The sequence below is a fragment of the Dromaius novaehollandiae genome, chromosome Z, assembly GCF_036370855.1.
Source record: "Dromaius novaehollandiae isolate bDroNov1 chromosome Z, bDroNov1.hap1, whole genome shotgun sequence".
NCBI classification, from domain to species: domain Eukaryota; kingdom Metazoa; phylum Chordata; class Aves; order Casuariiformes; family Dromaiidae; genus Dromaius; species Dromaius novaehollandiae.
In genome coordinates, this window is record NC_088132.1 from 57,446,843 (window position 1) to 57,459,363 (window position 12,521).

The 12,521-nt window shown below is 38.0% G+C and overlaps 1 protein-coding gene and 1 long non-coding RNA gene across 2 annotated transcripts in view; one reads left to right on the forward strand and one right to left on the reverse strand.

Moving 5' to 3' along the window:
* The first annotated feature begins 652 nt into the window (after window positions 1-652).
* Window positions 653-7,593, forward strand: LOC135324661 (uncharacterized). Its single transcript, XR_010385953.1, has 3 exons — window positions 653-823; window positions 2,274-2,318; window positions 7,190-7,593. It is a non-coding gene; the product is annotated as an uncharacterized LOC135324661 (long non-coding RNA).
* The window catches only part of LOC112987095 (ankyrin repeat domain-containing protein 31), a 62,849-nt gene continuing 52,884 nt past the window's right edge, over window positions 2,557-12,521 (reverse strand). The window contains exon 25 of the mRNA XM_064501377.1: window positions 2,557-4,437. Coding sequence (XP_064357447.1) covers window positions 4,286-4,437 — 152 coding nt within the window. The 3' untranslated portion in view covers window positions 2,557-4,285. The remainder of the gene's footprint in view (window positions 4,438-12,521) is intronic.

The following is a 12,521-nucleotide window of genomic DNA, read 5'->3' on the forward strand; positions in this document are numbered from 1 at the left end:
CGGGGGGCAGAGGAAGCGGCGCAGGGGTAAACCGCTGCTTTGCAACAGCCGGGGCGCGGGGAAGGCGCGGCGCGGCGCGGCGCGGCGCGGGGCCCCGGCTCCGGGAGCCGCCCGGGCAGGGGGGTCAAACTGGGGGGTTTTAGCCACTGGGTTGCGCCCTCGGGCCGCCGGCCCCGCTCGCCCTCCGCAGCGGTGCCGGCGCGGCTCCGAGGCCGGCGACAGAGCAGAGGCTTGTAGCCAGCCGGCCCGGGAGGGAGCCGCCGCCGCCGCTGCCGGCCCCCGGGCTGCCCCTTCCGCGGGGTCCGGCTGGGCGGCACCTGGTCGCTGCGGGAACTGGGCCGCGGCTGCGGCTGCCGCTTTATTCAACCGGTGAGCTGCGGGGTGGATTTAAAGCACTGCTCATACTGCAACAAGCCACCTTTGCACTGGAATATTCCAGTTCCCCAACTAGCTCCCGACAAAGCCCCGCGCCCGGGCGCAGCTCGAGCTGCCGGGCCCCGCGCGGAGGCACCGGCCGCCCCCGAGGGCCCGCGGCCCTGCGGCACGGCTGCGCGGGCACTTCGACCGCACCGCGCCGCGAGCGGCCCTGCAGCGGGGCGCAGCTATGGCAGCTCAGCTGGTGGGTACTAAGTGCTTAAGCTACTGCAGCTGAATTATATTTAACTCTAAGTCTGAATATTTCCACAGTAACATAAGCGAAATCAAAGGGACGCGTGCCTGCTGGACAGTTCGCCTGGTGATTACACTGCTATAATAACACTGGTGTAACTGGTAAAACTTTCTCCCAGGGACAAAGCCAAAAACTTACCAAAAGAAAAAAACTGTATGTATATAAGTTTCTAAGTTCTTTGAATACAGTCCCATCTTTTAACTGTTTCACCTCCTTCCTGTATCTCATTTAAATTTCTATTCTTTTTCGTTTGGGCTGACACACTTCTGCTATGACATAAAAAAAAAATACTCCTCTTGTTATCACTTCCTCATTGCCTCCTCACCACGAAGAGGTTCATTTCAAAAGCCACATTTTAGTCCATGTACTTGAGCTGACTGCAGCTTTTAAGTCTCAGTCCATGCTATTAAGCTATTAAGTCTATAGAGCAATATTTAAAGTTTCTGTATACATAAAGGACTTATATGCCTAAAAACGCATCTATTTTTTTCCAGGTATATTAGCAAATAAAAGATATTATTTCCACATAAAAAATTTGTGTTACATATATGCTTAGACCATAACAGCTCTAATACTATTTTACAAAAAAAAAAAAAAAAAAAAAAAAAGGCCAGAAACTTAAACATTCAAATTCCATATGGTCTATATGATCTCCTACATGTCCTACCTGACTGGTTACTGGATGACTGGTGACCTGAAAAAGAGCCTAGACCTTATATAAAAGTTGTTCATTCTCTTAATCATTTGAATAGATGTTTTTCCCCAATTAACATTAAGGTTTGAAAAACAGAAAAAAAAATCTTCACTTCTCTACCATAATTATAAAATACTTACCAACTTGTTCCAAGAATTTATTCAAATTCCCATAGCAACATTATTCTGGTATTTCTTTTGCCTCTTCCCCACTTTTAGTAGAATTTCCACAGGCACCACCATCAAAAAACCCATGGGTATTTGCATCTTACAGCACTTTAAATACCTTTCCAAAGCTGGCCTTTATTTCCACGTTTCTCTTACCTTATCTGTTCTTCCTAAATAATCCAGCTTTGTGCAGCAAGAAGGTGCAGTGTTTTGTGCTGATCCTCTGCCGAGAGTGAATTTAGCGCTATCCATACTTTTGTCTTTGTTTCAGTGTCTCTTTCCCCCTTGTCTCCCTTCCTTATGCCATTTCATAACCTATGGCCTCTGCTGTTCAGGAGGTCAGATTATCACATTGGTCCCTTCTGGCCTTAAAATCTATGACTCTGTGTTCTATTGTCTGCCTCCCGGCTGCTTATCTTCCTTCTCACTCTCATGCTTTTGTTTTGTGCCTCGCATTCTTCCTCACTGGTATTAATCTTCCCACTGATTTCTTTTTACTCCACCTTGGTGAAAAAAAAAATCAGTGGGAATATGAACCTGAAATCATGGCTTTTGTTCCCTGCATCATCTCTTTCTCCTCTTATTCCCTATCTGGATATTAACAGCAGACAGAATACCAGCTTTTTTGTATTCTTTGCATTGTATGTCCTGTTCTCCTTTATTCTGCTCTGCACAAAACATGCACTAATTCAGAGCCTAGTAGGGAAGTGGTCTACTAAATAAAATAACTGAATAATTACAGGAGCATGAGGAGCTGGGAGGACCTAACTGCTGCTGTTCGGCGCCTGTGAGTGGGGGCATTATTACTCTGCTGTACTTAGGATCAATGCTGGTTGCTTATCTTTGACCTGTAATAACAGCTTAATTTTTTATGTAAAAGTACACTTAGAAAGCACAAATTTAAACAGAGAAAACAAAACATCCTATCCATGATGGCATGACTCTTGTCATGTCTTAATGGGTCTTTACATTAAAAAAAAGATTCAAGCAGGCAGAATTTGGAAAATTCATTCTTACAAGATTTAGGAGGTAGAACCCTATATTTGTTAGTCGTATTAAAACAGATTATGTTGTCAAGCTAACACCTTTCTTAAGATGTTTACATAAATATTGAAAAAAAGTTACAACTTACTTTTACATGTGGTATCAATAAGCAACAGGAGTTTTCATGTAACACTTCGCTTTTTTACCTCTTTGCCCATCTTGAATCAATCAGATTTTTTGACACTGCATCTCATTATTGCCTTAGGTCACACAATCATGTTAATACAATGGACTAAAAGTATTACTGTCAAGTCTTTCCAGTTTTAATACATTAATTTTATTAAACATCTTATAACAAGGAAAAAATATCAGACAAACTCATAAATAAGTAATTTGGTAGTAATTTTAACAGTCAAAAATATTTCACTTTTAATGGGGAACTGACACCCTCTTCTATAGATGTTCTGAGCTATGTGAATGAACAGTTCCTTTAAACCAATATGCCTTTTGGTTTGTTTTACTGCAGCAGCTGTGAGAATGTTCCATTTTCTTTCTGTGTGGAACCTAACCTTTATTAAACAGCTATCACTCAGTAACCTTTTACTTTTTTGGCTTTCTGGCAGTTTGCATTTTTTCACCCTTACAGTCCCATCAAGTGATGATGGCTCATGCATCCTAGGGCACAGTATTAACACCCTGCCCATCAAAACCCTCTCTCTCTTCCCTAAACCTTCTGTTTAAGACACTAATAAAATCCCTGCAGAACAGCTCTTCCCACTCCAAATAGCTAGCTGAGCTTGTTATGTATTGACAGGAGAGATTCCTCATCCCATTCACTGGAGTTAGGAGGAGTAGGTGTGATTATTTTATCTCTCCTTATAAACCAGAGAATGGAAGAATGAGAATGCAATTTGAACAGAGATAATTCTCATGACAGTCAAATGTGTATAAATATGCTACTGAGGCAGATTCACATATTGTAAAATTAAAACAAATAGAAATCCTTCAGAGATCAGGGTGAGTATCTAAGATGTTTTTAGATTGAAAAATCCATTTACCAGAAATGAGCTCATTGTATTTCCTGCCATATGCTAGCACATTTTCTGACTATCAGATGTATTTGGTTGGAACATCAACGGAATTTCCCTGTCTGAGCACTTCAGTTGGTTAAGATTCTTCTTTTAACCTCTCACAGCATACACCTGCTCTCAAATGTCTGCATATATCCCTATCACGTAAAGCAAAGTTGTTTGTGATTTTCAAAGCTGCCCATCTTGATTTTTGCCCAACCTAACAGCTTATGTTATTACACAAACATTTGCAGCCATTTCCGACAGCATATGCTCAGGCAGACTGGTTCTGAAGTTACATGTAAAAAGTGACTATCAGCGTTGACACCTATCTGCTTCCATGGAGCCATGCACACTGAGCATGGGCAGATACGAAGCCATGGAAATCAGTGGATCAGTGGAAATTCTTACAAAATTACCAGTATGCAATACAATTCTCAGTGAATACCAGTGTAAAATAGGTCCTTGTCTACTTCTCCATTTCATAATCCTACAGAACAAAATTCAATACTGACAGTTATCCTTACCTGCTACAAAGTACTCTCCATTTCTTCCTTTATCCAAGGAGTCTTTCAGTCCATCCTAAGTGCTGGGAAAATGGTCTATCAAAATGATGGTAGTAAAACATTTAATTCTAAAAGTCCAAACATTTACTCTTAAGTGATGATGAAGCAAAAAAACCTCGGCACTCAAGAAGTCTTTAAAATCCAAAATCTTCACATTCTTTGTAGAAATTCCAATGTTTTTCCATTATATGACATGGCAGAAACTCATCTTTATGCACTATTACTATCTCATTGAATAGAAGAAAATGCGTCAGATTTTCTAGTGAGTTGAACTGGACAGAAGAGCCTGTTGAAAATGAAAGCAAATGATTACAAAATTTATATTAAAATAATGGAAAGCAATTCCTGGCACTATTATCTAGATTAATAGCTCTTTAGAAGCATGTAAAGCATTACAGATCCCTGTGTCCTAGGAATCCTGTAACAGCCATGTAATCTCTGGTAAAGGCACAACACTGCACCCAGACTTCATTGAGACAAGGGCAGTATTACACTTTTTGGTGCCCAGGGTGAGGAATTAATCCTTCCAGCCATTTCTGACTATATAATGGTCCCCTGTGGAAACAGGTATAAAAATGCAGTTCTTCAGCATTGCTTGAATTTCACTTTTATCTCCACAAATGGGTAAGTTTAGTATACTTGCCAAAAATAAAGGAATCCCTCTCACCATGCCCTTCCTACAGTCCTGACTGGACTATATAAAGAGGGAGAAGCACACCTGAATACAAGAAACTGCAGGATTGAACAACGGTTATTTGCAATATTTAAATATCTGCTGGACTGAAGCAACTACTGCAATGCCAAAACTAAGGCATTAGTGTCACTGCAGGAGAATCTGACCCTTTGAGTTTTCATTTTCACTGTTAAAATCAGTAACAAAATAACAGTATAAAGATCCAGCAGTAACAAATATTACAAGACATTTTCTCCATAACAGCACAGAATGCAAAAGGCATTTGGTTTTTCAGAGGTATTTGCTTTTGTTCATCTTTCATCCATATCCCTTAAATTCCTTTGCACAAAACATCAGAGCAGCTAAGCTGCCACAACCAGCCCAACACAGAAACTGTCAAAGAGGACAAAATTGTCATATTTAGCAGCTGCTAGCAAGAGAAGGAGGGTTGCCATAAAAGGGATGGCCTCTGCTTTTTTTTAAAAAAAAACAAAAACAGTGTTCAGATGACATTCAAGTATTTTAAGAGGCAAAATAGGGTAAGTATTTCAAGATGATTAGATCAGCCAGATCTAATCAGATTGTTAAAATGCAGACAAAGCAGGTTTGAAGCAACACCAGTTGCTCATTTAGCTTGCACTTATTTCTTGGCTACAATGTGACATTGCAGAAGTTAGTCTTTCTCTTTCAACAAGATTTTCCAATTGTGTCAGCTACACTGATTTGAGAATACAACATAGGATGTTCATGCACCTGACAACACTGATAGATCTCAATGGTAAAACAACAACAACAACAACAACAACAAAAACCAGTGTATCTTCTAGTGTATCTTCTTTTAAGTCTATATCTCATGCTCAGTGGGTATTTTTGCCTGCCACTTCCCAATTTCAAGGATCTCGCCACCCAAAGCAGCAGGGTGGTGAACTGGTGAATTACTACTGACAGCTCTGTGTTCAGAATCAGAAACACACAATCTTGCACGGGAGGATATACACTGTTCCATACCCGTAACATTCACAGTAAAACATCTGACTTCAGTGAGAACAGGATTTCATTCAGTATCTTAAATCAGTGAATCTTCAGTACACTCATGCCATTATACAATACATAACGGAACAAAAAGCATAGTCTGATGTCTGGGGTATATTCAAGTACCCCAGACTATAACAAGCAAAGACTGACAGACTGAATACTTATGTCCTATCCAAAAGGTTATATTACAGTGCTCCTCACACTAAGTCTTTACCCTTTATGAACAGTGGTTAGACACACCAGGCAAGTCACCTACATAGACAACCAGAAGTAATGTGTCAAATAGTAAAAACAGGAATGCTTGGATGGGAAGCCATATAATAATTTTAAGAACACCCCCAGAAAAAATAATCTTTGAAATAAGTCTGGGGATTTTTTGATACATAGACATGTTTATGGCATAAAATGAGCTGAAAGGTTATCTTTAATACAGAATCTGTAGTAGTACACTTGTTGCCAATTCCCACAGTAGTTCCCATGACAAGTGTGAGTACAACCCCTTATGATTTGTTGAAAAAAGCTCTTTTTCCTCCTGAAATGTCCATATGTTGTTTCTAAGCACAGGAAAATTTCTTGGCGAAGTCTGAAGTTAATTTAACAACCTATTTTGAGAAACCATAACTGAAGAAAAGACATTTCTTTTTTACTTTTGGAAATGTTTTCTTTTTTTTAATAGTGGCTTTTCACATAGGGATTGTTCTAAATATATATAGATAAATAGATATATATCTTGAGAACATGGCATATGATTGTTTTAATAATGAACGTAGGTCTAAAATTCTGCAATTAATTGCTGTTAAAATGCAAAGCTCTTAGATATTATCAGATTTCAGTAAATGTTTGTACATTACAAAGACTTTGAGAAGTTTTGCAGAGCACATTAGATCAGTTGGCACAGACTGTGGAACTTGTAACCTCTTTAAATCAACAGCTTTAGACTTGTTTCTAGAACTCTGAGGCTGTGAAATAAACAGCTTCTGCTAAAAGAGCACAGGAGTAAATGCTCTGCAGCCCAATCCTTAGCCTCTGACATGCCCAAAAAATTACAGTCTTTGAGCCCTTTATCTAAGAATCTCACTAAATAAATCTAGTTCACATTATGTAGAACTTTATTTAAAGACCGAGTCCTCCGCCCTGACTCCAAGAGTAATTCTTATGAATGATGGAAATGAGGAGGAAAAGTACCAACACACAGGAGGAAATGTCTACCTTCACTTGCTTGTGGACATTATTTCTGCAAAAATAAAATAGCTGTATACATTTCAGCATGTAATTCCCCCCGTTTTTGTTCTGCTGATTTTTAAAGGGCTTTTTCTCTTCCTCGTCATAGCAATCTGAAGCACAAACAAGCAACAGACTGTAAGGGAAGGAGAGGAGCAGTACTGCCACCAAAAGAAGCCATTATCGGCGACCCTGGTCTCTGACAATGTAGGAAACTGGACCTCGGCCTTTCAGCCCTCGCTGCAGTATTCCAGCTCATTTACAAAAATTCTAAAATCAAATTTGAAAATGTAATACAGGTATGACTAAATAAATCTATCGAAATAGCTTTTTTAGCAGTTGATGGGTCTCTTTGCTGACTCCTTTGGCTCAAATTCATGTTTTACCTATCGGATTAAGACTTTGCAAATTAAATGTCAGCATTTTCCCTTATAATGAATCCAACTTTACCTGAGTCAATAATAAAAGTTGACAGCTGATTAACATCCTTCCCATTTTCATTTTTCCTTCTTGCTTTTTTTCCTTCCATCTCCTTCTTTGCTTACTATTATTTTTAACCTTTTAATACCTGCTTTGAAGTTTCCTTTCTCTCTTTTGACTTCTGTTAACACTCACTGCCTTACAAAAGGGCGGGAAGCTTACAGGCTGTTAGCAGCGGAGAACTGTTCCAATACTACTGTCCAAAACAAAGCCTCAGGCACATCCAGAAAAAGCTTAGACAGGTAGTATGCACATAGGAAGGCTCTCTTTCTGCTTTACCAGCTTTGCTGTCCTGTTAGCTGCTCTCAGTTTTCTGCCACCTTCATGAACCACAACATGAAGTATCCCTGCTATTGGTATTAATATCAGAATGAGCTTTTTGTATAAATCAGAGGAAAACACATGTCTTCCCTTGTTACTTTTTCTACCCTGCTTGCCAACAGCTTTTCTGTCTTTGTTAGCATCTGTATTAGGCTAATAGTTCTGAAACGGTTCTAAGTGTGTTTCAACTTTTGTTTCCACTTTGTTGTAGCTTTATGACACCTTGTTTCTGCAGTAGCCGAGAACCTGAAAATGGTATTTAAGGAGAATTCTAGCTAGTGGCACAAAAATATGAATTTCAGACCAGAATCTTGCCTAAAGGTTAAACACCAATGATTGCTACTTCTGTGCAGAGCCACCATTCTCTGATCATTAAAATACCCCCTGAAAGTACAGTTTTTAAACATACCATCTTTATCCTCCTTACTTTTCCTAAATAAGAAAGTGTTGGAATCATCCAGAGATAGTTAAGAATTTTAAAGCTTTGTTACTGCTGTAAATTGTTTGTAATAGGGACTGAAATGCTCTTGCATTTTAATCACCAAAATGTTGAGTCATTTACATGTATTAGTAAATCTAGTTTGAATACTTCAGTAATACAGGTAAAGATTATCATTACATTTCAGAAAATGCCTAATTGATTTGCAATACCTGTGGCAAAGTCACAGGAGATGTTATTCTTCTGAGTAAAATGGATCTGGTTATGTGCAGCTATCCTAGAGGTAGCCTATACTTGGATAAGCAAACAAAAGATCTAAGAACTACACACTTAAACATGACAGCCTCTGATCTAGAATTCCACAATATATTAAAAAAAAACCAAAACAGCAGAGTCTTCTGAAAGCTTAAAAGTTTCTTGTGCCTTTTCTACACTCCTCTCAAGAACTTAACGATACAGAAGAACAGTTATAATCCAGGAACCACAGTAGCTATTGACTCTACTGACCAAATAAGGTCTTGGAAATGACAGCCAATGCCTCTCAAAAACAGCATTTTTAGATCCACTGAATCTTAAAAGGCTGCCACTGATCTGAGGCAGATTAATTCTTCCCATGCTAGTGGTGATTTTGAAAATAACTTTTCCTTCAGCTGTTTAAGAGCTGGTATCTTGAAAAAAAGAGATGTCAGTGGACCAGTCATCACTACAAGACTGGGTATTTCACCAACCAAACCTTATAACACTTTTTTTCCTAAAAATGACTCTGCTTTTATCCAGGGCTCTCAACAAATCCTGAACCACTTCACATGATATAGATCTTTATTTCAACAGATTTTTCTGCTTGTGAATTCTAAAGTCCAAGGTCTCTGCCTTTACAAACAGATCAGTAAGGGGTGATTTTTATTCTAAAAGTTAGATGTGCCATGCTAGCCACACACCTAAAGTTAAGGTGTCCACCTCCTAAACAGTGTAGGCCAGCACAGACTGTTGGCTAACTGCTTTGTGACCCTCTGTGTCCTCCTTCACCCAGATTCTGAAAGTACCTTTTCCCAAAAAAACTAATTTATCAGGTGGCCCTAAATTACGAATGCTGTATTATCTTAAAATACTCTCTTTTGGAAAATTTGAAGGCTATTTATGACTTCTTATTAAATAATTAAATCATCTCAGTTTTAGAAATTACTTAATGAATTAAGCTGACTGTAGATGCTTCATGCAGAGCTAAAACAGTGCCAGGAGGACTTAAACCACCTTCTGATACTCACCCAGCCTACAGTTCTTTCCTTTGTGTATCAGACGCTACTTACCATGGATGATCTGTAGGTTCAGTTCATCATTTGCCTATATCTAGAATTTTTATAACAATAACTTGGAATTTAATTCATATGTATTATTATTCTGTTCTTCTGAGTCTAGATAAAATGCTAGATTGAGAAAGTAATGTTTCTTCGTCTACTCAGTAAAGAACAATAGTTCTTTCCTACAATAAAGATTACAGTAGCAGTGTCATAGAGCAGAAAAAAAATATATATCTAGAATCATTCTTCTTTGAATGTGTTTTATCAACAGATCCAAAGTGACCTTTTCTGTTACTCCCTACTTTTGAAACATAAAGATATGTCTAGATGGAAAAAGGATTTGCAAGCATGATTAGAGATCAAGAATTCATGCCTTTTATTCTAAAACAATCTTATTTTTTTTAGAATTGCTGTAATCTAATTCTTCCCCAAAAATTGAGAGTAGCATGATTAACATACATGCAAATACCAATCTGAAAATGTCTACAGCCTCCTGTAAAAGTGAATTTATCAAGAAATAAAACAAAATGTAATAAAATAAGTACTTTTAAAATATAATGCCTAATTCCATTTTCCTAATAGAAATATTTTTACACAGCTGTGCAGGTGACCTTTCAGTTTCACAAATCTAAACCTAGATTAAGTTCATCATTCTGTTTAAATAAAAAATTATTGCGTTTTCCAACAACAACAAATGCATTCATTAGTGTCCTTTGTTAAAAGCTAGTAAGATTGTTTTAAAAGGATTACTGGGAGACTATTTTTTGGTATCACTAGCAGGCTGCAGTTTCCCACCATATGTTTCTTTCTTTTTAAATATATTATTTTGAATTATTGTATACTTGATTATGCAGTTATTCACTTGGATACTCATTTCAAAGGAAAATGCACAGTTCTCTAAAATTACTTTGAAACATTTTATAAACTGTGAATGTAGTGTGTCAGTTTAGTGGATCAGACACAGTTCCAGGGCCAACATTTGTAATTAAAAGAAGGGAACTTACTTTAAAATTCTTGCAGCTTATAAAACAATGAAGAGCAAATTGGAAGAACCAGATAGAAGACAAAGCATAAATCAAGTTACAGGTCAGGCCAGAACAACTATTTGATAGAAAAAACAACAGCTCATGTTTTTCATGCACTGGCACAGTCTACAAAAGCTGTGACTCATTCAGTGGGTTTTATGTGCAGCCTCAGAACAACTTTTAGAGCTTTCCCCTGGGTTATTATCGTGTGGTGATTTAAAAACTGAATTCTGTTTTCTTTAGAAGCTTTGTCCCAACTTTGTTAAGAGTCACTCCTGAAAGAAAAGACAGAAGTGTGATATAGTCTGAATGTTCACCAAGGTGAGCAGGATCATCAGATAGTCTCCTACATGCATTCATTTGACACTACTGGAGTGCAGTGTCAAAAGTCTGTCTTTTCCTTTGGAAATGTTTCAAGCAATGTAGTAGCTGAAGCCACTGCCTCTTGAGTCTTGCTGTTTACCACATTCCCTTTCATTTACTGTTTTCATAAGTAAGATGGGAAAAGATGGATGTGTAATAGGAAGATAATTTACAGCAATTCTATTTGTCTCAGTCTTCTCTGTTTTCACAGGACCACCAAAGCAAATGAAAATGTTATAGAGTAGTTCATGAATTAAGAAGATGGGTTGATTATCAAATGATTTCTTTTACAACTTGTTTCACAGAGTAAAAATGCCAGAGAGCCAATGTTTAAAGCTACTGATTATGAGTCATTTTGTTTACTTTTAGCCCAGTTTTCTAAGGAAACAAGGCTTCTGTACATAGCAAAAAGGGGCAACAGTCGCAAGTTGCAACAACACAGATTCCAACTAGATATATTGAAAAAAAATTCATCATGAGCATAGTTAAGCACTGGAACAGGTTGTGCAGAGATGCTGTGGAATGTCCATCCTTGGAGACTCAGAATTTGACTGGACAAGGCCCTGAGCAACATGATCTAACTTGGAAGTTAGTCCTACTTTGAGCAAGAGGTTGGACTAGAGACATCCAGAGGTCCCATCTAACCTACATCAGCCTATAATTCTGTGTGATCACACTGACTGTCACCTAGTCACTTTTGAAGCGATATGCCAGTTTCAGACAAAACTGACTTACAGATAAGAAATCACAGATATTGAATTACTAGAATTGAATTATTAGAATTGGCTTACATGACATGTAGCTCTTGGGAGCTTTATTTCTTCCCTTTCCAGGCTCCTAAAAAGTGGATTTTTTTTGGTCCTTGATAGCCACTTAGCTCAACTCCAAGTCAGTCCTGGTCAAATGTCCATCATCAGCTGATGGTCAAATAAGAGTAGGTAGAGGATTTTGGAAAGGAGGAGTGTGTTGTTGTTGTGAGCCTGTACTTCATTCATGGTATGCAAGGTTATTGGAAAATATAGGGCTCTGTAAATTCTATGGGCAAAACTATTTGCTTCCTTGTAAAGTACATAACTACCTAAAGCAAATGTCTGGAAGTTATAAGTTCTAGAAAATACTTTTAAGTATTTTGCCTGTATGCCTTAAAGAAGAACACAGTACACATTCAAATACCATCAAAGATTCATTTTGAAGCCAGAACTCAAATAGCAGCAGTATTTTGAAATACCTATGAGATGGAGAATTATTCTGGGTACAAGTATTCATCTACTATCTCACTTTGTTTCCAAAGAATGAAATATAAAGTATATATAGTATATCTCCCTGTCTTTTACAGTCACATAAATGAGGATATTGTGTAGTTAATAAAATATTCTGTTGTAGGTTACACAGAAAGGTCATTTTTCAGATGCTGGGATTTTTTTTACACTTCTGCTCTCCCATGTTATTATTAGTGGTATTATTGATTGTGATGATATACTACTATTTCAATAATACCCAACCCAAAATATTTAC